The 27,882-nt window shown below is 38.7% G+C and overlaps 1 protein-coding gene across 1 annotated transcript in view; it reads right to left on the bottom strand.

Moving 5' to 3' along the window:
• The window catches only part of LOC136864414 (transcription elongation factor SPT5), a 214,654-nt gene that overhangs the window by 57,134 nt on the left and 129,638 nt on the right, over window positions 1-27,882 (bottom strand). Inside the window, exons 12-13 of the mRNA XM_067141381.2 lie at window positions 22,203-22,432; window positions 10,063-10,316 (exon numbers count right to left, since the gene is read on the bottom strand). Coding sequence (XP_066997482.2) covers window positions 10,063-10,316; window positions 22,203-22,432 — 484 coding nt within the window. The remainder of the gene's footprint in view (window positions 1-10,062; window positions 10,317-22,202; window positions 22,433-27,882) is intronic.

Raw genomic sequence — 27,882 nt, 5'->3', positions numbered from 1 at the left:
ACTCATATTGTATTACTAACCACAGGCAATGCCCAGACCCGTGGTGTTTCTCACATAATGGTACTAATCACAAGCAACATAAGCCCGTGGTGTTCTGCATTTAGTGGTACTAATCACAGGTACTGGAAACTCACAGTGAACCACTCTCTGCTGCTATGAGTACCTAACATAATGGTACTACTCGCAAATAAAGGCGACCCATGGTGTTGCCTGACTGATGGTACTTATCACAAGTAGTTTCATGGTTCTGATTCAATCATCCCTTGGTCGCCCCTTTTAGTTGCCTCTTACAACAGGCAGGGAATACCGTGGGTGTAGTCTACGCCTGTGTCCCCCACCCACAGGGGGTGGTGTGTTTGGTCCGCGAGAGGTATTTTATTTCCCTCAAGTCCCCCGGCAAGCCGGTTAGGACCCCCCTATCCGCCACCTGGGACGCGTCACGTGGGAGTATCACCTCTCCCCCTTCTACGCCAGCGTAGTAGGTTCGTGGGGCATTCAATCCGTAGAGAAGGGCTATGGAACATCATGATGGAGTTTGGCTTTCCCATAAAATTAATTAATTAACATGTGCAAACTGTGTATGGATGGTAATGTAATGTAATGTAATGTAATGTAATGTAATGATAAAAAAAGACACATTACATGGTTGTACAGAGACCGAATCATGAGGAGGATTGGGAACTATATATTTAAAAGAGTAGAGGAGTTTGAATGCCTTGGTGTATTAATCGATGAGCAAAACTGAAGGCAACAGGAACACCAAGTTAGAATTAAGAATGCAAAAAAGGCATTTCACTCTATGTGTCCTACATTAGGCTCCAAGTTTTTAACAAGGAATGCAAAAATGATTATCTACAATACTATCGTTCAACCAGTACTTCTGTATGGTTCGAAGACATGGAGTATAAACAAGAAAGAGCAGCAGCAGTTGCAAGTCTTTGAGAATAAAGTTTATAGAAAAAAATTTGGCCCATGGTTCGATCCTATCTCTCAAAGCTGGCAGAAAAGATCTAATTATGGGATTTACACCCTCTCTCAACAACACACTATAATGGGTGTGATTTCTCCACTTGTCACGTGTCACGAGCATAATTGAATAATTGATTGAATAACTTCCTTCAATGGTTTCTTTCTTAGATTTTTGTGATGCAGTCCTCCTTTTCATCTCTGACCACACCATCTCAATGGGATTAAAAATGCAGTGGTATGGCAGTATGTGCAAGACTGTGTGTCCATGTCTAGCTGCCAATTCATCTACTATATATTTTTTCTTGTTTTAATAGTCGTGTTTCTCCGCAATAATTTCGAGAAGTCCTTGAATTATAGGAACAGGATAAGGGACAGGAATATTTTATCGATCATATGTTGAAGGATTCAATCTTTCTTCCTGGACTGATTAGGTTTAGGGTTAAATATATTGGCTGTGGTAGGAGGCATTGTCAGTAACTCACAGATAGTCCTTCTAAGCGTTGTAGCATCTTCTCTTCAAACCAGTTTTCAACGATTTCCGATTTCACGATGCCATGGTAATCCACAGGAGCATCTGCCATTTTAGTATGTGTGAGTAGAAGAGCAGCACTAATAAAACCAAACCGTCCACCGCAATGAACAATAACGATTCTATCACCTTTGTTGAATGGGGTTGTTACAGCACAATTGTCAGAATCGTCTGTCCAGTTCTTCATTCTGCAACAGTTACTGTCGAAACACATTTCATCTACGTATACGTCAGCATAATCATGAGCCCAAAGTCCATGAATATCTTGAAGATATCTGTACCGGCAAGCAATTATTTCAGGTGTTTTAGCTTTTAAGCACTTTTTAGGTACAGACAGGTATTTAAAACCCACACTTTTCAGAAGGCGACAAAGTGTCTTCACCCCATACTGAAACTGTTAATCTGTACCAACCGTCTCCTTTTTCGATTCTATTAGGTCACCTATTGCTGGAGATTTACCGTCCCCATAATGCTCAAAAACTCTTCGACAAAGCAAGTCTCAAGTGAAACTATTTTATCAAATTTAAATTTCTGCTTCTGAACTTCCTTTTTAGTGGGGCTTCCATAGGTACTGACATGACTGATTTTAACTATTTTTCAATGTAGTAATATAGATTCCTGTCACTTCCGATGCTAAATTATTTAAATTTTTACCAGTTATAATACCGCCATTTCCTAAAACACCTCGTAAGAAATTTTTAATGTTCCTCACCAACATCACAGTTTGCTTTCATAATTTAATACCTCTGCCAATCACATTTTTATCACATTTTGTTGGAGTTCTTGGTGAAGAAGAAGAAGAAGGTCCAGGCAGATAATTTTACCCATTCCACTACAATGAAGGGTACAGCCGTCAAGAGTTCCACATTCATTAACATGCAATGACTGGTACAACTGTCGCCGTGTACTTAAGTTTGAAATACGTCTCTCGATTTCTTTCGATTGTGATGATGTACTTTAGAATTACGTTCCTAGGTAGTGCTAGCGTGTTCGCATGCAAATGTTATTATCCGAAGGCCATTTTGTCAGTTTGTTTTGCTTCTTAAGTTGGTCATCTTGTTCATGAAATGAATGCTACCACGGAGCAAGATGTCATGTAAACACTGCGAGGAGGAAAAGGAAAGAATTTTGCAATTTCTTCTTGATAGTGGTGATGAAGATAACTCAGAATTATCTGATAGTAGTTTTAGCAGTGACAGTGTGCCTGAGAACTGTGACTCCGCTCATGAAAGTGATAGTGAGGATGAAGATAACTTTGTACATAACCTCACCAGATCGAATAACTGAAACTGGAGTTTGGCCAGTAATGTTCCAAAAGGCAATGCATGTGCAGTTGTTGGGGAGCTAAATACTATAGTCAGGAGGCGTCTGGGTGATAATGCTACAGAATATGACATTGTGAGTCAGTTCCTTACGGACACTTTTTGGGAGGGAATTTTCAAGGATACCAATGCCTACGCAAATAAAATTCTGGAAGATGTCACCCTTCCTGATTACGCCACTAGAGGAGGTCCATCTCAAGGTAGCACACCAATGAGACTACAGGGAAGGTACTGGGGTTATTTTTCTGAAAAGATTGCTCCAACATCAAGTAAATCAGCCCCATCAAGGAGAAGTAAAGTCTGTTTTGAGCATGGAATCCGGAAGGCATCTTGCTTCGAGTGCTACAAATGCAAAGTTGCCCTCCACGTGGATGGATGTTTCAAGGCGTACCATACTTTAAAAGACTTCAGTAAATTGTAGTAAGTTAAACTGTAACCCAAAATGTAGTTAGTTTGATGCAGTATGCTTTTGTAACCATTTTAGCATCCATTACATAAACTGTAGAAAAAAATAATCGCATTCTAAGGTACATTTTTCAAGGAAAATATTTGCATGGCGATGGGTTAATTCTGCTTCATTACAATGTGATTCTTGATTTACCCATGACCGGAAGAAGACCGACGTATTACTGCTGTTGCACTAAACTGATAAGTTATAAATATTATTACAAATATCACTAATTCCATATGTTACTATTAATAATGCTCACTAGGTCAATACACTGCACTCGACACAAACCGAAGAAAGAGTCGAGACTGAAAAGAGTGGTTTGGCAACCTCTCCACACAAAGCAAGAATCACTCGGAGCTCAATAACTCAGCAGGGTGCAGGGTGTGATTGACAGCTAGCTTCCAGCTTGCTTCCAAGAACTGAGGATGTCATGTTTTGTCCGCAACTATAATATCACATGGTACTCTCATTACAGCGCATACGTGAAACTAGCAGATTACAAATATGAAGGGAAGGTAAGCAAAACGCATGTAACTTCTGATTGAGCGGGTTGCCTTCCCAACAGCATGTGAAGATTATGTATTTCTTAAAACAAATGTATATTTTATTGTTTTGGAGTACATCATTATGTAGGATTCATTTCTTGTAATAAAACACAAATTAAAGCCAATTTTCCCTTTCTCTTTAAATTCTCTCCTAAAATTAGGGTGTGCAGATTACTTGACGGCATAGATTACTCGTGTATATGTAATATTTTTGTTATTTGTTATGTTTTTTTCCTTGTTATGTGAGTTGAGTGGCCAAAGTCATTTGCCACATCATTTGTTTATGTTTGTACACATTTGTTAATCCTTCTTTGTTACTGCTTTCTTGTTGATGTTTGCTTTTCTGGCTAATAATGGGGAGAAAAAAAAGAAGGAAAGGAAAACTTTGACTATGGAAGAGAAGATTTGAGTCTTGGAAAATGTTGATTCATTCTGCAAAACATGTATTGCTCTGGCACGAGAGTTACAGCTCACTGTATCCATGCTGAATACAAAATGTAAAAAACGGGAGAAGAATATCAAGTGCTTCAGAACACAGACCAAACTAACAAACAAAAACAAATATGCAACATACTCCAAATACAAGCAAGTAGAAAATATTGTGAAAAGTTGGTTTGAAACTTCAAGAGCCGCGGGTATTCCAACTGGTGGTGTGCTCTCAAGGGAAAACCTGCATAAAGTGGCAACATTCTTAGCATTGTAAATTTCAGCATGTTGTATGGCTGGACCAACCAATTAAGGAAAAGGCATAACATAACCTATTAAATTCTTTGTGGGGAAATTAAATGCAGTTAGTGAAAAAGCTGTGGAAGAGTGGGTCAATGGATGATTGCAGGAGCTGACCAAGAAATATGAATCCATGATCATTTTTAATCTACACAAAACTGGACTGTTTTCCACTTTGTTGCCCAGCAAGACTCTGGCATTCAAAGGAGATAAATACCACGGTGAGAAACACAGCAAAAAGGGGCTCACAGTGAAGTTGAGAGCTGATACTGATGACTCTGAGGAGCTCCACCCCTTTGTGCTATGGAAATCTAAAAAGCCTCGTAGCTTTAAGCATGATATAGATGTTGATTCCCATAGGGAACCTGAAATATTTGTCCCGAATGAGTAAATTTATAATACCAATATAAATGGTCTGTTATTGGATATTATAATTTTCCAGCTAACTCATTCCCGGTTGCCAGCGTTTTGCCCGATTGTGCTAAGTTGGGGACATCAGTTGGTAAATAGCATACCCACCAAGACGCATGACTAGTGCATACAGTGAAGGCCACTGCGTAAGCTATTTGGAGCCTGTCTTTTCATTCCCGCCAGTCACATATACCAACTTTCTACTCAGTGAAACTTTTCTTTCCACAGCTCTGTTACTGTGCTGTTCAGCAAAGACAATTACCTTGAAGGCTGCAGAACAGTTTCTATAACCCATAATTACAAATATATGCTTCGCATATTAATGTGTTGCTATGTAAATTTCTATCCATGACCGTTCAGTATTATTATATCCAAAACAAAAATATTTCTGCAAACACCCCAAAAAAATAATAAAATTTAAAATTTTCACGCACACATGCCTACAGTAACCAAGTCGCTTACAAACACACACATGCACCTGTACATTCCAGAGCAGTCGACACTTCTGCGAGAGTACCTAACACACACGAAATGGGAAATACCTCCACAACTTAGAGTGGTCCACTACAGGTGAAGTACCGGAACATTCGATTATTTATTATAGCAGACTACAAGAACATGATAATATTATGAAAAAAGAATGCATTCATTCTGATGTTTACCACTTATAAGAGCAAATATTTACTTCATTTTTCGTGAATTAGATCCTCAATGACTCATTTTGTTGCGGTTTGCTTGTGTATTCTGATACCAAAGCACCCCTGGTTGCAAGGTTTTGAAACTTCATACTCTCCTCATTAGAATTTAAAACAATAACACCAGGCAGAAACCTTTTCCTGTGCGACCACCAGTCTCTCGATGCTACATTCCTCCTTCCCCACCCCGCCTCAAAGCCTCACAGCAGGACATCCTACCGCCGTACCTACATCTGGCGCTATGCCGATTGGCCTGCAATGTGTCGTGCCCTGGAATGCCTTCCCTGGAGTCTGCTCGAAATAGCTAATATCGAATCGGCTCTTGACCTGCTGTACGAATGGCTGCAAGCTGCAATTAAAGACTTCGTACCTGCACAACGGGCTACTACCAGCAAATATCAACACTGGATATCACAAGAGACCAGACTGATACTATTTAATAACAAGAGAGTTTGGCGCCTGTGGAAAGACTTCCCTAACCCACACACTCACAATACCTTCGTTTAAATCCGCCGCCACGCAAAGTTTATGGTCAGAAGAGACTACAAAACACACGTAGACACTGTCACTGAAAACGTCCGCAGCAATCCCAAGCGCTACTGGAGTCTCATCAACACACGGAGAAGGACGGAGCGGATTCCTGTCAGCGTGAACTACAACAATGCAACAGCAGACGGTGCCGATCGCAATGAACTGTTCAACAGGTTTTTCTTCTCCAACTTCTCCCCTCCCTTACAAAACCAACCGCTCCCTCCCGTTGGTACAGCTTCAAACAGAACCCTATCAAGCATAACTACCACAACAAGTGAACTTCATAACCTTCTTCAAACTCTTCGTACCAACAAAGCTACCGGTGTCGACACTATAGGTCCTCTTTTCCTAAAAAATACTGCCAGCACTCTTTGCGTCCCTCTCTCTAAATTATTTAACAGATGTTTTGCCGCGGGCTATTTTCCTATTACCTGGAAACAGGCAAATATTGTTCCACTTCTCAAAACAGGCAACAAATTTAATGTTTCATCTTACCGACCAATTTCTATTCTCCCCACACTATCCTTTATCTTTGAAAAAATTATACACCAGCGTCTCCTCGCATTCACTTTGCCGTATATCTCAACCAAGTAGCATGGTTTTTTACCAGGTGGCTCTTGTCTAACAAACCTGGCCACTCTGCATAGCTTTGCATCACATGCCATTGCAGCTAAATCACAGCTGGATATCTGCTACGTAGACATTTTGAAAGCTTTCGATTCTGTAGACCATACTCTGTTGCTCCATAAACTCTCCGAACGATTCAATATACATGGCAGTCTTCTGACCCTTCTTGCTGGCTTCCTACATAACTGTTGGCAGAGAGTGGTAACATCAGGCACTTCATCCTCATGGTCACCAGTCACCTCCAGTGTCCCACAAGGCAGTACTCTTGGCCCCTTGCTGTTTTCTCTGTTTATGGACGATCTACCATCCGAACTCAACGTAACAGCGAAAACCCTACTCTTTGCTGACGACTGCAAGATATTTAGGGAGATCAGGAATCCAGCAGATGCAGCTCTGCTACAGTCCTCACTTAATGCCCTCTCGAACTGGTGCCCTACTTGGAAACTTATCCCAAATCCACAAAAATGCAGCCACATGACCATAACACTACGTAAATCTCCTCTACCGACATCATATTACCTACTCGACAAGCCCATCACCGTAGTTATGCAACAGCATGACCTAGGTGTAATATTCGATACAAAATTACAATTTAAGACCCACATAGAAACATATACAACCAAGGCTATGAAATTACTAGGCATTCTCTATCGCTTCACAGAAATTTCTGACCCCATTGCTCTTCGTCACTTCTTCCTCACGATCATTCAACCTCTCTTAAACTACTGCTCTCCTATTTGGACAACAGCCTCCCCCTTCACTACTAAGCAGTTAGACAGAGCAGTGTCCTTCTTTGCTGCAACTGTAAGGAACAGAAACCCCAAGCTCAGAAATCTGTCTACGCAGCAGGTATTAATGGCAATTAATATGTCACCGATGCACATCAGGCGACAGGTAGCTGACCTGAGTTCCCTTCATAGGATCTTAAATGGGCATTACCGCTCAGAACATCTTGTCTCATTCTTCTCTCTCCGTGTTCCTTCCTGCTCCACCAGAACCAAAGACCTTCTCCACATTCCCCACACTCAGCACTCAATACTTCAACGATCTTTCCTAATCCACCTCCCAACACTCTTTAACAATATTAATAGGAGACAAGAGCTTGATATAGCATCAAATAAAAGTGTATTCGAGAGGTGTGTAAATAGTCTCTTAAGTTGATGTGAAGGGATTATACTATCATCTTGACCCACGACGACTTGGCTATGAACACAGACATTATCATAGTTTTCGATTCGGACAGTTGTTATTAGTAGGCTGTGTACCTGATCTTGTTATATTTTATTATGAAAGTTTACGTTTGTTAAATAGTCTGTTGACAGTGCAAGTGAAATTTGCTCAGTGTAGCTGTATCTTGTGCTTCGTGAATAAATAAGAAAGAAAAAAAAAAAGTGTGTTTGAAGTGCCGGTATTTTCCGACTTTGTAGCCGATAAGCTATAACTTACAGCCTTACATATTTCAAATGAAAACTCGTAATATGTCACTGGTGAATAAATTGTACAGTGTCTCGCGACCATCTTGTCAAAGTACCAATATATCATGTGGTCGTACGTATACCGGTATTATTTATTATTTATTTATTTATTTATTTATTTATTTATTTATTTATTTATTTATTTATACGTTGTATGACATCTCGCAAACATGAATGTGTTGCCAAATGGTCGATAAGCCATATGCATATTAAAATTGTGCATTCATATGCAACTTACATTGCAGTTTCATTTAACTTTTAAACCAATTGATGAACAAAATTTGGATGTGCAATGATTATGCGATGAAATTTTAAAATCCGATTTTTGTATTGAAAATAACAGATGCAACGATTACGCAGTGGTGACGATTATACGGTGAAATACGATATACTGCTGCCAACACCCTTACCATTAGTATTAAACATGGTCATGTTCCCTTGATTCACTGAAAAATTTGCTCTTTTTTTTTCGCTTCACCAATCTGGTAACCCTAGTGTTTCCGAGTGAAAAAAATGATGTCTGTGGAAAGACGAAGACAAGAATGCTAACATATCTAGAGAACGATTCAGAGGACCAAAGACAGAAAAAATTAACAAAATTGATGGGCTTGTTACTAGATTTGTGCGGGAGAAATGAGATCAAGATGATACCATTTGTCACAAAGTTACAATCAAAATAATACAAATTACAAACCATGTGCCTGTTCCTATTGCTGCCTCTTTTCACCATTTCCCCGAAAACCACTTTCAAGTGCTCCACAGCAGATGAAAATAAAGATCGTATTGTGTAGGCACGGTTTATGGTATATAAGCCGACTTCATAATGGAGTTTCTAATCATATTGTGTCTAAAGAACAAAACAAGAGTTTGAAAACTTTTTTAGTATTTCAATTTTAAAAGTTATGTTTTTACAAAATCGCTCATACCTTGTTCAAAATACAGTTTATTGCCATAATGCACTTACAGCATTAATTTGCAATAAGAGAACTGGCTGCGATTGTGATAAGATGTAAAATGAAAGGGGGCGAGGGGGAGACAAAAATGATACTTTATCATGCAATATTGCCATGCCTGTAACTATTGTACGCTGTGTTTTCACCTGCATATGCAGTCTCTGTTACATCCGCAATCCCTTCTCTGGCAAGCAGCTATATAGCATGCAACATAAATACTGACTTTGATCGGGTGTAACAGTATTCTTTATCTATAATCAGCACTTTTAACATGAACCTGATTTTAGGATTCAGGAATTTGGAAAAAGAAGCCATCTTTTATATACACAGTCAATATCTGGTCAGTGGAAAAGGTGCAAAACTGAAATTTCAGAAGTATGTTACAGAGAAAAAGAAAGGAAAAAGAGATATGGAAAATGAAGTCAGAGATTAAAAATGATAGGAAAAAGAAACCAAGAATGACTCGGATTACAATGGATGGACCTCGTTAGGAACAGTACTATGCAACAAGAGCTGGACTGGAACACAATAATAATGAAGAGATGTGGAGATGTAGAGTAAAATGCTCTAAATAGGCTGCAAAGGGATAAGGGAAAATTATATCTCTCCTACCTACGCAATCTATGTCATCTGTTTGAACTCGGAACAAAATTGGAAAAATTAAAACCTCTTCTTCTTAAAGCAGAATGTTTCTTCTTTTAACATTTCTTTGCACTTTAAGATTCTCAAACTCTATATTTATGTTTAACACACAATAGTACAGATATATGTTACTGAACAAGTCTACTTTATGCTACAGCTTATAGATTACAGTATATGAATACTCACTCAATCTGTACACAGTCTCCCCACTGGAACTGTCCAAGCGAATCTACACCAGTGGCCATATCTGGACTCAACTGTACATCCTTGGGAAGTACCTCCAATTCATGCATTGTCAGGTCAGAAAAGAGAACAACTCTATTTTCTTCCACACGAACAATCAAGCCCGTATCTCCTTCATATCGGCCAGCCAGAACTTTCACATGGTCACCCATACGAAAATACTTCCTCAATTCTGATGCCTGGAATTCTAGAGGATCCTAGGAATAAACACAGAAGTAGATACAATCAATATTTTCTCAATTCTGAACCATAATATTCCAGTGTCCAGCGAAAATACATACATACAGTCGAACCTCAATATCTCAAACGTCCATTAGGCCTACTCGAATTTTCAGTATCCTGAAGTAACTTAAATTTCCCAGACATTTGTCCTATTCTTCACGTGTATTTATTTCTTCATTACTTGAAATTCGGTAACACGAATTTCTCGATTTCCCAAAGCAAAAATGTCCTCCCTTGAAGCAAAAAATACTCTGCAACTCAAATTTTGTGCAACATTAACTGTGCAATACGCCATTTGTGGTTTGTAAGGAACAGTTAACCAGTAAAGAAAGGGTTACAGTGATGCTGGGAGCTAACATGACAGGAACCAAGAAACTAAAACTTCTAGTGATTGGAAAATCGGCGAAGCCTCGCTGTTTCTCGGGTGTGAATTAATTGGAAATTCTAAGTTCCCATGGAGGGAATTAGATATTTTTCACCAATAGAGCATATCAAAAATCAGATCAAAAATTAGATGTATGGCTTTTCAGGCGTTTGCTCTATTAACCAGCATTTCGTCTTAGGTCTGACACTAGACTCTTCAGAGTGGGATGTGTCAGACCCTACCCACTGACGCTGGGGTGTATGCAGGTGAACTTATCAGAAGCCTATTTAACAGGCACAGTCTGATAACTGCATACGGGAGATAAAACTCCACAATGGAATTAATGCCCGCCTAGCAATTCCGAATGGAAATTCTAGAGAATTCTAGAGAATTCATTTCAATTTTAAAAGTTATGTTTTTACAAAATCGCTCATACCTTGTTCAAAATACAGTTTATTGCCATAATGCACTTACAGCATTAATTCGCAATAAGAGAACTGGCTGCGATTGTGATAAGATGTAAAATGAAAGGGGGCGAGGGGGGAGACAAAAATTATACTTTATCATGCAATATTGCCATGCCTGTAACTATCGTACACTGTGTTTTCACCTGCATATGCAGTCTCTGTTACATCCGCAATCCCTTCTCTGGCAAGCAGCTATATAGCATGCAACATAAATACTGACTTTGATCGGGTGTAACAGTATTCTTCATCTATAATCAGCAGATTAAAAATTAGATGTATGGCTTTCTAGAGAATTCTAGAGAATTTCCATTCGGAATTGCTAGGCGGGCATTAATTCCATTGTGGAGTTTTATCTCCCGTATGCAGTTATCAGACTGTGCCTGTTAAATAGGCTTCTGATAAGTTCACCTGCATACACCCCAGCGTCAGTGGGTAGGGTCTGACACATCCCACTCTGAAGAGTCTAGTATCAGACCTAAGATGAAACGTTGGTTAATAGAGCAAACGCCTGAAAAGCCATACATCTAATTTTTGATCTGATTAGTGAATTAATTACCGGTCACGTACAAAAACAATCCCCGAAGTCACTGATGACAAGATCCATTTTCAAATCTCGGCTACATGGTATTGACGAGAAGTTTCAACATGAAGAGAGGAAAAGTTAACAGTAACAAACAGAACAGACTAACGGATTTTTTCCAAAGATGTTAACGGAGGTATGTTTCTGGTTTCACTATTGTATGTACTGCATCCTGTCTTCTAAAAGTTACTATAATGAAGGTTATAATTAATGTGATGCTGTAAAATAGATTTTGTATGTATATTTTTAAATACTGTTAAAAATAATGTATTCAGTATAAGCCGGTAGACTCATATAATTCAATTATGTGCTATACATGCTCAAAAATGCTATTCTCTTTATCTCGAAGTTTCGATAACTCGAAATAAAATTAAGCTCCCGAGGTGATTTGAGATAATGAGGTTCCACTGTACATACATACATACATACATACATACATACATACATACATACATACATGTGATGGGAGACAGGAATGTGGTGGTAGGCCAAGGAAGAGAAGGTAACAGAGTAGGAAAATTTGCATTTGGAGAAAGAAATGAAAGAGGAAGATGGCTGGTTGAATTCTGCACTGATCGTAGTTTAGTCCTTACTAATACTTGGTTCAAACAACAACACAAACTTTTTTTTCTTTTTTTTTTGCTAGTTGCTTTACGTTGCACCGACACAGATAGGTCTTATGGCGACGATGGGACAGGAAAGGGCTAGGAGTGTATTACGATCTCCCTATATACTCTACGTTTCCCTACCTTGCTTGGCGCTGCTTGCTTCAATTCTACGCTCACCGCATGATGTACTCTGCTCACCTACTGTCAACTCGACTGATTACGTCAGCTGTACTACACTTTGCCGTGCTTGTGTACTGTGCACCACGTGACTTTATCTTTCTAGAACTCGCTAGTGTGTATAGCCTTCGCTTCGTTTCTGGAAACTTCCTTTCCTCTTTAAATTGCTCTCTCCGCCCATCCATCCTTGAGTCGGGCTTTCGTGGCGGAGTGGTGGATTTACACACGCTAACAACTGTGTGCTGTGCTATTATGTCAACTTCAGCTGGACATTATCTGCTACAACTCGGTAAGCAAGGCTTATAACACATTTGTTTACATTTGGACTTTACCTTCATTCTGGCATTTGCCTATTATAAATACTTTACTCAGTCGAGTGGCAATGCTTCGCTTTAATACTTTCACATGGACTCTTTCTACTTATGAACTGCGCTACGGACTACAGTAGAAGTCCGCTATAGCGAGTACGGCATATAACGAGAACTCCGTTATAGCGACGACGTTTTTCTGTCCCTTCAAAATTCCTATATTAAACTGTATATCGTCCTTCGGTTACAGCGAGACCCCTATCACTGGCGCATCCGTTATTACGAGCAATTAAGCGCGCGCGATTTTTTACGTTACCGATATTTATTCACCCCAGCGATGATATTGCATGCGATCGATTACCTACGGCATCGTTTCCTCGCTATGTGCACTAGCGATTCCTCTCGTCGACATTCGAAGGCGATGTCGGAGTCGATTAGTAATATCCGTCGACAGCTGTTCCGCAAAGAAAATTCGAAATGAAAGAGAACATATTTTCGTAATAAATGCGTAAATAACGTGTCCGATAACAGTTGTTAACTCGTTAAAAATGAAGGCTGACTATACAACCGTTTAATTTTGAGGCTAAATACTGCAATTAAGTAAGAATGGGATACACCTCGAGATATGGCAGAGTGCTTAATTGATTTCATAGGTTAGTTTGTATTTTGTCGCATCTGGTTAAATTATGGAAAGGCTATTATGAAAATGTATAACGAGAAAGGTATAACTTCTCTACCGGCGCTTGAAGTGTATTTTCATCATACGTATAGTATGGTAAAGTGAGGATACGTGACGCTGTTTGAATAAGAAAACTGAAACGTTTGCAACAAAATGCGATCGATCATCTTCGGTACGGTATAGTTTTCTCACTTTGTGCATTTGCGAGCTCTCTCGTTGACATTCAAAGGCGATGGAGTTGATTAGCAATACCCATCGACTGCTGTTCTCTAGAGAAAATTCGAAATGAAAGAGTATAACACGTTTTCGTAATAAATGCGTAAATAACGTGGCCGATAGCAGTTCTTAACTCGTAAAAATAAAGACTGAATAAACGATATCTTAATTTTAGTGTTATATACGGAAATTACGTGAGAATGTCATACACCTCAAGATATGGCAGAGTACATCACTGATTTCAGAGGATATTTCATATCTTCTCGCGTCTAGTTACGGCTATTTACATGTAAATTTTTCGCGAGGAGGTTATTTCTCTACATGCGTTTCAAATATGTTTTCATGATAGGCTACATATACGGTTAGGTTAGGTGACGCTGTTTGAAGAAGAAAGCTGAGGTGTTTGCCACAGAAATCTCTGGAGTGATACCGTATTTCTCCGAATCCAAGACTCTTTTCCCCCCCCAGAATCTCATGCGAAAACTCGAGGGTTGTTGCATTCACGGCCTAACAGTAAGTTAATGGATAGCACTGGCAACTACCGCGGTAACCACGCTGCTTCTTTTCACACGCACAAAGAACTCATTGACAATAAACGACCGCCTCTTTACTACACATCGCTACCGGTTGTACAGTGTACAGTGCCTGTGTGTTTCTCAAATCTGCAGAATGGCATCAAAATATGCGATCCTTCGAATTCTTAGAAAAACCATGTCTACTCAGTGGCAGAGTCATAACGTGTCTATTGTACTTGACGCTTAGTAAAATTAATATATAAGTAATAATAATAACAACGTAAACGTTTCCACCTTCAGAATGACTTTCAACGTTCGCGATTAGACCTATACATCGCTAGTCATTGAACGTGGCCGCACCCGACAAGCAAGACGTGCGTGTAGCGGTAGCTGGTTTTATCTGACGCTGCGTAAAAGTAACAGTTTTATAGACAGCAAGAATAATTTCCCGATGGATCGTTGCATTGTAGAGATGCATGGAATATGTATTGCCGGAAAATTTTCAACGAGTTCTCTTCGGTATTGTGATGCCAATGTTAAGTTAATGGTCCTTTAACCCGCGGAAATAAAGAAAAATTGTGCAGCCGCAAAAAAGAAGAAATACAGCGTGACGCAAGTCAGTGTTCGGCGTCTAAAAATAGTCTAAAAATGCATAGGCCTGTATGATTTTGCAAACTTCTTTTTGAGCCTGATTTAAATTTTTTGAAGGAAAAAGTGGGGTTCATCTTGGATTCGGAGAAATACGGAACTATATTTTTTTCAGAATGAAATTAAACATACACTTTCACGTAGTATCGGATTACGAAAAATAACAAATAAGTAAGCCGTAGTGTGGATATTATCTGCGGAAACGCAAGTTTTGAACAAACGGATTGCCGTTTCATACCGATTTTAAAGTGCATGAAGGGTTTTCCGACTTTTATACAAAAATCGGATATAACGACAATCCGTTATAGTGAGTACATTTTTTGCTGTTGTGAATTCTCGCTATAACGGACTTCTACTGTATTTGCAAAAAGAAAGCTGCTTCAGTTCTCATTTATGATCTATTGCTACTGCTAAACTATTAAATTACCCGGTGAAGAAGATTCTTTCTCATCCTAGTCCCCTTTCCCTTCCCATGCGTCCTTTTTCTTTTTCAGGGTTCTGGTTTCGATGCATATTGTATACTTTTGTAAATGTGGCACATCTTTTTTAGATTTTTCTTCCATTTCCAAATTTTTATCTGGTTGTTAACTTATGGTTGTTAAAATATATTTATATATTATTTTGCACTGTTATTCTGGTCATCATCTTTTGGGCCTAGTTCCTTCCTTACTGCGCGATTTTCCTCATCATGGCCTACTTCTTATTATATTTTATTAAGCACGTTTGATCACCTAACGTTATCTTGTCAATTATGGTACATTTTATTTCATTGTGGTATATCAAACTATAATATTATCCATGTCGTTGCCTCCGACAAGTGGGAAGGAAGCGGCCGTGGCCTTAATTAAGGTACAGCCCCAGCATTCGCCTGATGTGAAAATGGGAAACCACGGAAAACCATCTGCAGGGCTGCCGATAGTGGGGTTCGAACCTACTATCTCCCGAATACTGGATACTGGCCGCACTTAGGCAACTGCAGCAATCAAGCTTGGTAACATCACAAACAATGGCCGTAGACGTGGGCGAGACTTGGAGACACTGGAAGGTATCAAATATACTTCATTATGATTAGGCAGAGATTCAGAAACCAGTGTTGGATTGCAAGACTTTCCCCAGGAGCAGACATGGATTCTGACCACAAATTCTTGGCCATGAAATGCCATCTGAAGCTGAAGAAACTGAAGAAAGGGAGGAATGCAAGGAGACTGGATCTTGACAAGTTGAAAGAAAAGAGTGTGAGCGATTGTTTCAAGAAACATGCTGCACAAGGACTAAGTGAAAAGGCCGAAGGAAACACAATAAAGGAAGAATGGACAGTCGTGAAGAATGATGTCAAATTGGCTGCTGAAGAAAGACTAAGAAGAAAGGCCAGACCCTGCTTCCAACCGCTTTCAACGAGCTTTGATGTATCCACTGGGGGACACTCAACAGTAACTTGTATAGAAGCGTTTAGATCAGTACGCTTTCGTTTTTGAAAAAACTGAGGTCAAAGGTCATGATGCAGGAACCGCTTTGGACCTAGTGGAGGTGATAGAACACTAAAAGGCAAACAAATTTTATTTAACCCTTTGGATGTTGACCCATAACAGGTCGTCATATGCACAGAATGCAGGCATGTTTCAATGGATTATGCATCACTGTATTAAAAAATTAATAAATGCCTCAATTTAAAAGATATATAGGTAAAATTTGGTATGTGAGCTTGATTTATTCCCAGGACTATAAGCATGTGACTTGCATTTGACAAAAACAATTTCAAACAATCCAAAGTGACTAGGTGAAGATAATTAACATTAACTCTTATCTAGGATCATATATACCAATTTATATTATTAAATTAGGCCTACTTTCCAATTTATAAATTAATTTCCAAAAACATGGAAGGAACGTGTGGAGTGAAAGACACCCACAGTGTCACCTGTCAACAGTCAGATATTTTATGAACTTCGGTAAGTAATAGTGATCATTTGAGAGAACTGTGCCTAAAAGCAGTATCTGTTACTACAGAACAATTCAGGAGATAAGAACATTAAAAAAAATCAATATCTATAATAAAATGAAGAATACACTTTACGGTTTAGGCCACCTCGATTAATGACTTCACCCTGTTGCGGCCCGCAAATTACTGCATTAAAGTTTTATCAAACCATCCCTTGTGTGCCTTATGTTTCCCACGTAGAATCCCGTTCAATTCTATTGCGCTAGATGGAACGGTGGAGTGGAAATTTCGACTCATGGGTTCGATTCGATTCCACAAGGTGAGAGTGAGCATCTGCTGTCCGTGTTGTCACAGCATGACGTCATATGGCCTTGGCAGGCCTGCACATGTTCCGACACCAGACGCACACCGCGAGCATGCGAACGGTCTAACACAGGGTGCAACTTGCGCAGAGACTGGAGGGTTCTAACCATGGGCTGCTTTGAGCGGACGTTTTCTATCTCAAGGGGCTCTAAAATCTGAACTGTTTAACCGGGAAATATATTTACAACAGAGCACTTTAAACGGGGAAAATATACATATATGTTAATGCAACTGATCAAGGGACCAAGAATATCACACTTCTTAGGCGGGAAAACTTCTTATGCGGGAACATCTTAACTGAGTTTCACTGTATAAAATAACCTGTCCTGACTGACTGACTGATTCATCATCGCCGAGCTCAAACTACTAGACATAAAGAAATAAAATTTTGGAGATACATTCATATTAACATGTAGGTGCTCGCTAAGGGAGGATTTTTTTGGATATTCCATCGCTAAGGGGGTGAAAAGGAGGTGATATTTAAAATGAGGATTTCTACATCTCAAAAACTTAAAAGTTTACAGATGTAAAAATTGGTATTTGGAATCTCCTTGAAAAATAAAGAAAAATGATTTTTTGTGTTTGTTTTTGGAAAATCCCATTAAGGGGGTGAAAAATGGGGGTAAAGGGGTTGAACACCTTTTATGAGGAGACATATCTAGAAAACTGAAGATGTTACAGACGTGAAAATTGAAATTTGGAATCTCCTTTAAAAATAAAGAAACACGTATTTTTGTGTTTTGGGATTATCCGATGAATAGGGGGTGAACAGGAGTGACAAACGGGGTGAATTTTTAAAAAGACTATATCTGCAAATTATCTCAGACACGTAACACATTACAGATCTGAAAACTGGTATTTGGAATTTCCTGTAAAAGTACAGAAACAAATATTTTTTTGGAAAATCCACTTAATGGGAACTGAAATAGAGCGTGAATTTTTAAAATTAGCGTATCTACAGTATATCTCAAAAACCTAACATGTTGCAGATGTGAAAATTGGTATTTGGAATCTCCTTTACATCCAAGGAAACAAGTATTCTTTTCTTTTCGGAAAATACCTTAACGGGGGGGGGGGGGGGTTAAAGAATTGAAAAATTACATGAATTATTTGTATGAATATATATATACCAAAAAATCTAAATATGTTACAAACGGGAAAACTGGTATTTGGAATCTCCTTTAAAAATAAAACACGCATTTTTTGGTAGGGGGAAATCAACTTGGTAGGGGGGATGAAAAAGGAGGCGAGTTCCTTTTACGAGGATACATAAATTTCAAAACTGAAGATGTTACAGAAGTGATAATTGGTATTTGGATGCTCTTTTAAAGAAATGAGTACTGTTTGTTTTTGGAAAATTCACTTGAGTGGGGAGTGTGAGAGGAAGGAAAAAATTTAATACTTTTTCTGGAGAAACTTATATCTCAAAACTGAAGGTTACAGACATGGAAATAGGTATTTGGAATCTCCTTTAAAAATAAAGAAACACGCATTTTTTTTTTTTTTGGGGGGGAATCAACTTGGTAGGTGGAGGGGGGGGGGAAGGAGGCGAGTTCCTTTTACGAGGATACATATATCTCGAAAACTGAAGATGTTACAGAAGTGATAAATGGTATTTGGAAGGTCTTTTAAAGAAATGAGTAATGTTTGTTTTTGGAAAATTCACTTGAGTGGGGTGTGTGAAAGGAAGTAAAATAAATGAATACTTTTTCAGGAGAAACTTATATTACAAGATATTAGAATCATTCCGTATTGACGGTTTTCACTTTACAATTGAATTGTACTGAATTAGGAGGATACTCTCATTTTTCACCTTTGTAAAGAGAAACTTATATCTCAAAACTGAAGGTTACAGATGTGGAAATAGGTATTTGGAATCTCCTTTAAAAATAAAGAAACATGCATTTTTTGGGAGGGGGGAGGGGAACAAACTTAAGGGGCGGGGGGTGGAGTGATAAAGGAGTTGAATTCTTTTTATGAGGATACTTATATCTCAAAACCTTTAGCCCGCCTGGTGGCCATGATCATTAAGGCGCTGAAGTCTAAACGGTCTGACACCGAGGTTAGCCGGTCCAAGTCCCATTAGTCGAGAAAATTTTTACCTTCAGAATGTTGGCCGGCAGGGTAGGGGAGGTGGTGGTATACAATTTCTAATCACTAGATTTTGTGCCAAAAGCCTGGATTAAATTCCAAACCTCTCTGCAGTGGTCATATGGAGTGAGGACATATGACGCTGTTGATGGTGATTCATCCGTCGGATGGGGACTTTAAGCCTTGAGCAGACCCCTTGGTGCTATTCGACAGGAGTAGGCTATGTGCTGGCACCGGGTTTCACCCTCTCCCTACTACCACATATCACATCATTAATTTCATCTCATTAACTCCTCTGATGAGGTTGACGTCAGGAAGGGCATCCAGTCTTAAAAACCCGCCACGACAGATTCATCTCACCTCATATCCGACCCTGTAGGGAAACGGGGCAAGGGTTGGACAAACAACAACAACTTATATCTCAAAAACTGACGATGTTAGACGCATGAACATTTATATTTGGAATCTTCTTTCAAAGTAAAGAAACGCGTGTTCTTTTGTCTATGGAAAATACACTTAAGGGGGTGAATGAATTGAAAAAATAGTTGAATTCTTTGTGTGAGGATACTTATATCACAAAAAATTTAAAATGTTGTCTGGCTCCGTGGCAAAATGGTTAGCGTGCTGGCCTTTGGTCACAGGGGTCCCGGGTTCGATTCCCGGCAGGGTCGGGAATTTAAACCATCATTGGTTAATTTCCGTGGCACGGGGGATGGGTGTATGTGTTGTCTTCATCATCATTTCATCCTCATCACGACGCGCAGGTCGCCTACGGGTTCAAACCAAAAGACCTGCACCTGGCGAGCCGAACCCGTCCTGGGATCTCCCGGCACTAAAAAAAGCTATACGCCATTTCATTTCAACTAAAAATGTTAAAGATGTGAACATTTGGAATCTCATTATAAAATAAAGGAACACGCACTTTTGGGGAGGGGGAATCAACTTAACGGGCAGGAAGGGGGTGAAAAAGGAGGTGAATTACATTAATGAGTATAATTATATCTCAAAAACTGAAGATGTTACAGACGTGAAAATTAGTTATTTGGAATCTCCTTTAAAAATAAAGAAACACGCATTTGTTTTTTTCGGAAAATCGACATAAGGGATGTGGCGTTGAAAATAAGCAAATAAAGAATTGAAATACGTTTGTGAGGATACTTTATCTTAAAAGCTGAAGTTGTTACAGCTGTGAAAGTTGGTATTTTGTATTTCCTTTCAAAATAAAGAAACACGTATTTTTTGTTTTTGGAAAGTCCACGTAAGGCGGGAGAGGAGTGGAAAGAAGTGAGGAAGAAGAAGTTGAATAATTCTTATGAGTATACATTTATCTCAGAAACTGAAGGTGTTACAGACGTACAGGCATGAAAACTGTTATTTGAAAATCCTTTAAAAATAATGAAACACGTACTTTTTTTGCTTTCGGAAAATCCAATTGAGGGGCTGAAAAGAATTGGAAAAGCGGGCGAATTTTTTAAATGAGTACCGGTATATCTACATTATATGTCGTCCGGCTCCATGGCTAAATGGTTAGCATGCTGGCCTTTGGTCACAGGGGTCCAGGGTTCAATTCTTGGCATGGTTGGAAATTTAACCATCATTGGTTAATTTCCCTGGCACAGGTGTATGTGTTGTCTTAATCATCATTTCATCCTTATCACGACGTGCAGGTCGCCTACGGGCGCCAAATCAAATGACCTGCACGTGGCGAGCCGAATCCCTCCTGGGATCTCCCGGCACTAAAAGCCATACGCCATTTCATTTTACATTATATGTCAAAAACTTATATGATAGAGACAAGAAACTTGGTATTTGGAAAGTCCTTTAAAAATACAGGAACCTGCACCTTTTTGATTTTGGAGAGGGCACTTAACAGGGGGTGAAAGGTAGTGAAAAAGAGTTGAATTATTTTTTATGAGGATACTCATATCTTGAAAACTGAAAATGTTACAGACGTGAAAAATTGATATTTGGAATCTACTTTAAAAATAAGGAAACATGTACTTTTGTTTTCGGAAAATACACTTAGATGGGGTAGGGGAAGGACTGATCAAGGGATTGAATTCTTTTTATGGGGATACTTACGTATATCTCAAAAACTGGATATGTTACAGATGTGGGAATAGGTATTTGGAATCTCCTTTAAAAATATAGAAACATGTATTTATTTTTTGACTTGAGAAAAGACTGTTTCTCGAATGTAAAGTTCTTTGTCGCCTGGTCGTCTCAGCCCCAAAACGTAACACCACAAACTTGGTTTACAAAGAATTCTGGAGTAAATGAAACTCAATTTTTAAGTGTGTTTTCATACTTTAGGAATTTTCAGATAGTCTCTTAGTACAAAGCCGAGGAACGATTACTCTGATCAAATTACGAAATCCACGCGAGCAAAGCCGCGGATAATTGCTAGTCATCATATATTTTACCGTCACTTTCATTTAGAACTTCGTTCACTCACTCATAAAATTCACCAGATTCGATACAGACTTTATTTGTTACAGGCCTTGGTGCCGCGAGGATCATAATATAAACAAACCACATGCGTATCTGGAAAGATATCCACCGAAGATCAAATACTTACATGAAATAATTTATAGTGATCAAAGAACTTCGAAACACTTCAATACACGCTACAGCTATCAATAATCGGCCCTATCTATATTTATGATTAAGAAATTTGAGATTTAAATGGCGGATGGGCAGTGCCCGTCTTTCGTCATTACGGCAATTAGGAGCCGATGACGGGCAGTGCCTGTCTTTCATCTCCAACCAGCTGAACTGAAATGCCCTCTAGTTTTTAAAAGTCATATTATAAGATGAGATCATTCTATCAGCTTTCTAAAATGAGTTAAGTATAATTAAATTAAACAGAAAAGGATTTATAATTTAAAAAAATTAAAAACACTTACAGAAAGTGCTTCATGCTTTGGCATTACAGTGATCACATTGCCATCAATCGCAATAACTTTGCCCTGAAGATTCATCAACTCTCCTTCACAGACTTCAACATTGTCCCCAGCAGCAAAGGAATGCAAAGCAACATCCTCTTTTCCTGGAGCACCACCCGCAGGCAATTCAATATCGATGCCTTCTGGTGCTTCTTCAAAGCGCTCCAATTCAGAAAGTGTAGGTTTCACACCTGGAAGTATAATTCAGACTATTTAATTACATAAGAAGTTGAATGGTTACTCAAATATTGTGATTTATATTATTTTCCATGCAGACGGTACAGGGTTAACAAAGATTATATCATGACATGCATACATTTCAGAAGATACAGCTTCCAATCTATGGATAGTGCAAAAATGTCCAATAAAAAAGCAGTACATGTAAATCATTAACTCCATCTATATCAGAAGAAGTGTTGTTCTATTCAATGTCAAAATGAATAAGTTTAAGAGCTCTTGAATACACCTAACCTGCAAACCAAACCAAGAGAATAATATTGCAGTTCATTATTTATGAACAATCAAATCAGAATAGCTATTCTCTCTCTGCCATGAAGCATCAAGTCGATTGTTACCTTTATCCAGCATCATATACAAGCAGCCATAATCACGATTCCTCCTTACATTAATTTTTGTTTCAGTGTACAGACCTTGACTGCATATTAAGAATTATGTAGAAACCATTGAACATGCTACAAGTCGTAACAGTCAGAAGAGTATTACAAATTAGGTTGTGATAAAAACCTGTATTTTGTAACAACATTAATGTTTAGAAAATGCTAGGCTGGAGATATAAGACCAGAAAGGTTTTCAGGCAGACATTTCAAAGGAGATTGGTATGATGATTCGTATACTGGGGTAATATCAGCATAGTCAAATTGTCCAAATAAATAGGAATTGTCCAAATAAATAGGAATTGTCCTTCTACAATTTTTAACAACTTGATGAATCATTGATGCTGCTGAAGTTTCTACCTTTATGCACCATTCGCTAAAGCAGTTCTTCACTGCAGAACAAGGCCATTCAGTCTCACTATTCCAGTGTACCACTCTTCACTGGCTTTTCCATCTGTTTTAATCACTATTTCCCAGCCTTTCATATGAATTGCAACCTGTGAGACTGCAAAACTTTCCTAGCATGTTTCACAAGCTCAAATTCTTAAAATCTCCCTCTTTCGTTTACGACTGTTGAATCCCTTTTGCACAGAACTCGAATTTAAAAAATATATATATATGCACTTCAACAAACACCTCACGCTATTCTAAGCATACTACCTAACAAGAAGACAAACTATAACCACATAAACGGGCAAGAATGAGATAGTGGACACTGACCTTAGAAACTAAAATGCAAATGAAATTTTCAACTAAAGGTCTGAAACATGGTAATTACATAAAATATTAACTTAAAGTTTCAGCAAACCACGCTATATGGTAGAAAGGGATGCCTTAATGTTGGTGTTCTGGTTGTGCACACATCAAGCAACATGAAATGATTTCTTGAATAATTTAATTTCAACTCCAGGAAGTATATACTTGGCTGATGGTATCGACTAATGTTTACGATGAAACAGCAGTATCTTATGATGTGTAAGTGGCAAAGACTTTGTATATTTGGACGAAAAGGTATAATTTGGGTTTATACCATATTTACTCGTGTATTAGACCCTCTTTTCCCCCACTTTTACAGACAAAAAGGTAAAGGGGGGTACAATATGCAATAACCTTCAATTTTGTGCAGTGAACACATGATTTCTAGGTTATAAAGAGGTATAAATTGTACATGTAAACATTCTACAATTTTCTTTAACAAACCTATGAATGTGTTTGAGTAATTTTCATTTTCATTGGAAGGCAGTATTTCTAAATGTAAAAAGTCAATAAATGGTGAACGCAACTTTAAGGCCTACATATAAATTAAATATAATCCGTTTTAGTTACTCATATCACGTCATTCACTTCATCTCATTAATTCCTCTGATGAGGTCAATGTTAGGAAGGGCATACGGTCGTAAAAACTCGCTATGAAGATTCATCTCACTTCATAATCGACCCCATAGAGAAAAGAGATAAGGGTATCGCATTATCATATTACGCAATATTGATACAAAATAACTCAATGGCCAGTCATTTGTCTCTGTCAGTTGAGCAGTAGACCTACCACACAGTAAACCTGATCACTGCTTTCATTTTAACAGTCTTGCGCTGCTAACTTACCTGCTACCAGTGCGTCGTCATTCCAAATGACGTCATCTTCACCGCTATCTCGAGAGCTATGCACTGCAATCGAGACCAAGAACATTCGAGGTCCCATCTTTTTGAACCTTTTAAAAATAGTTTTGTTCCCGACTATAGAGTCCAAACTGTGTGAAGCTATTCTCAAATGGTTTCCGGAGATGATCTCTGATATTCCCAGCTGGTGTATGTGTAGTAGAAGCCAACCTTCTGAATAAAGCCGTGTTGAAAGCGCGCCAAACCACCGGCTAATAACTAACATAACTAGCGCATGTCACGAGTTGTATTTCCGAATGTAATATATAGTGTCCGGAAGCATTCTTTTGATAACTGCGGTTGTTGAAAGCCAGACCCTTATTTCTTTAAAGTATACTTCATGCTTGTTCTCTACATTTATCACATCAGGATTTACCAAAACAGCTGTAAATGTTTAGGTTCGGTACAGTATCACCCGGATAGTGCCAAAAGTTCTATGACAGAAGGAATAAAAATAAATAACAAGAAATTTTGCCACATTTATGGATATCTACAGGTGTGGTGCTAATGTGTTTTATTTCATACGTTCCTTGTCTCCCAATTTTTATTAACGCATACCCTATAGTATAGTATGTTTTGTTTGGTGTCTCTGAAAATCGTTCACAGCAAGTGGGGATATAAAAAATCAATATTATTATTATTATTATTATTATTATTATTATTATTATTATTATTATTATTTGTTAGCTACGTTGGCAAGTAGAACAATTGTGATTGGATTATCACTTTGTTAATGATCTCACCTGCTTTCATTAATAGGTCTAGCAACAACTGTGAATATTTCTTAACTAAAGTAAATTAGTTTCATCCCAAGGTGGTGCACGTCCTTTTTAGACAGGCTCCCAGTGGAAGGGAATTGCACGTACCATTTTTACCGCAAATCAACCTTCCTGCCATTCGTAAATCTCTGGCAATGCGGTACATGGAATCGAACTCAGACTTCCGAGAACGGCAGCTAATTGTGCTAATCATTACGCTGGCGGACATTCTTAACTACAAAACACAGATATGTATACATGACTGTGCTTACAATGCACGAGTAGGACACAAAACTATTCACCTATTTGTACGATGTCATCAGAGCTGCAGTAGGCCTTCGCTACGGAGGTAGACATTTCTTAAGTACGAAACACAGATGTACCACATGAATTCAATGTGTGTTTTTATTGTGTGGGTCATACGGACGAAACTATTCACAAATTTGTGTGATGTCATCAGAGCTGCATAAGGCTTGTAGCCACTTCGAAGCGGAATTATTGTTGTTCTCTGACGAATTACGTTGGGGGTCTTGCATGTGAGATTATTTTTTACATTTTCTTCGTCTTGAAAAGCCAAGGGTGTCTAATATGCGAGGGGGTCTAATACACGGATAAATAAGTTAAGTTTCACATCTACCATCCAAGAAAATTATGAAAGTGCAAGTAAATGTAGATAAGTGGAGATACAGATCATCTACATCCTGTTTCTCTGTATGCTCTGAACCTATTTATATATTACCTTTCATATTATCCCTTCAACCTTCAATAAATGTAAGTCACATGTATTTTAATGTCAGAGGCAGGGAGGACAGACCTGCGAAAATTCTGTTAAAGCACATCCGATACAAAAGTGCCTAACATGATAGAGAAATCTATTCTTATTTTTATTTTCCATCGTAATTTGGTCACCAGTAAGGTATAATACCAATATAAATGGTCCGTTATTGGACATTATAAATTTTCCAGCTAACTCATTCCTGGTTGCCACCGTTTCGAACCCCATGTGCTGGCTGGGCTCATCAGTCGGTACCTAGCACACCTACCAAGACGCATGGCTAGTACATAGCGTAGAGGCCACTGCGTAAGCTAATTGTAGCCACCGGCAGTGCCAATGCACTGAGAGACTTTGTCTCACTACCAAAAATTGATGCCTGCTTGGCCATCAGATGATATGGATGTTGATTCCCATAGGGAATCAGAAATATCACCAGTAAGGTGTTTGTAGTAAGTTTCTGCAAGTCTTGTACCACCTTCATTGACTTTTAAATGTTGTTGAACTCGAGAATATGGTTTGAAACGTATCAATTCTCAAAAGTTCTGAAATGCATTATATTAAATTCCACTGTACCCAACAAGTATGATAGGAAGGCAAGGAAAGACAGATTGAGAAATGAAGATGTGAGAAAGGAGGTCGGAATGGAAAAACCTAAATGAGAGGATTGATAGGAGTAACAAAGATGGTTTGGATGTGTAAAGAGGACGGAGGAGAAAAGAATACGAGGATGAAGTTCAAGGGAAAGAGATCAAGAGGGAGACCTGAAGCAAGGTGGATCGATTCAATAAAGAAGAAACCTGGACTGGGACAAAATGATGGGAAGAGGATTGGTGGAAGGAGAGATGAAACTGGAGAAGTGCCGTAAATGCCCCAATCTAGCAGGAGCTGGATAACGGGAAAGGAGGAGAAGGATGATTCTCCACCCTGCTACTCATTCCTGCCACTCGGCTGATGAAAATTTCTGGGGAGAACACTACTGCAGACAGTGGGGTTTGAACCCACTAACTCCTGAATGCAAGCTGAGAGCTACATGACCAAAACCGCTCAGCCACTCATTCGGTAACTTCGGACTAACTATAGATTCTAACTGAATATTTTTGTCTTCGAGTTTCAGCATCAAAAATATCCGCCTCCGTAGCATAACGGTTAGTACTATTAGCTGCCGCCCTCAGGGGCCCGGGTTGATTCCCAGCATTGCCAGAAATTTAAGAATGGCATGTGGTTAAAAAAGTACATGTAGCTCACCTCCATTGGGGGTGTGTCTGAAAAGAGCTGCACCACCTCAGGATGAGGACACGAGTTTTCATTTGCGTTTTAGCATCAACAACCCAAGATGGCAGTACTAAATTAGATGAACCTAAGATGACCACTGTTCTACACTGTTAACACATTGGAGACCATGTCTTAAGGTGGCATATTGGCAGGCAGCCCAATATATTTTGAAAGTTTTTAAAACATTGTAGAAAATAGTAGGTAGGTTGCAACTGTAACAGGTATATCACCATAAAAAAATTTAAAAGGGTCTATTCTACAGATTAAAAAGTTGCATTAAGATCTATTGAATACTTTTCACATTACACATTTTCCAACAGTATGCCTTTTGCAACAACAAAAAAAGTCTGACAACAAAGTCTTACACATAATGAGCTTTAGTGTGTAATAGTTTAAAGCATTCAGGGACACGAAGTGCTACACTCATTGGATACCACCAGTATGTATCTTTTCTCATTACTTTCCCCTTTTACGCTTTTCCTTTAACTGCACAGGCTTTGCAAGTGCATCCAAATCACCAAAAATACCCGGCGAATGTGAATCAGTCCCTGTCTTTGAATTATTAT

Source organism: Anabrus simplex, chromosome 2 (assembly GCF_040414725.1).
Source record: "Anabrus simplex isolate iqAnaSimp1 chromosome 2, ASM4041472v1, whole genome shotgun sequence".
NCBI classification, from domain to species: domain Eukaryota; kingdom Metazoa; phylum Arthropoda; class Insecta; order Orthoptera; family Tettigoniidae; genus Anabrus; species Anabrus simplex.
This window is presented reverse-complemented; position numbering and strand designations above follow the sequence as displayed.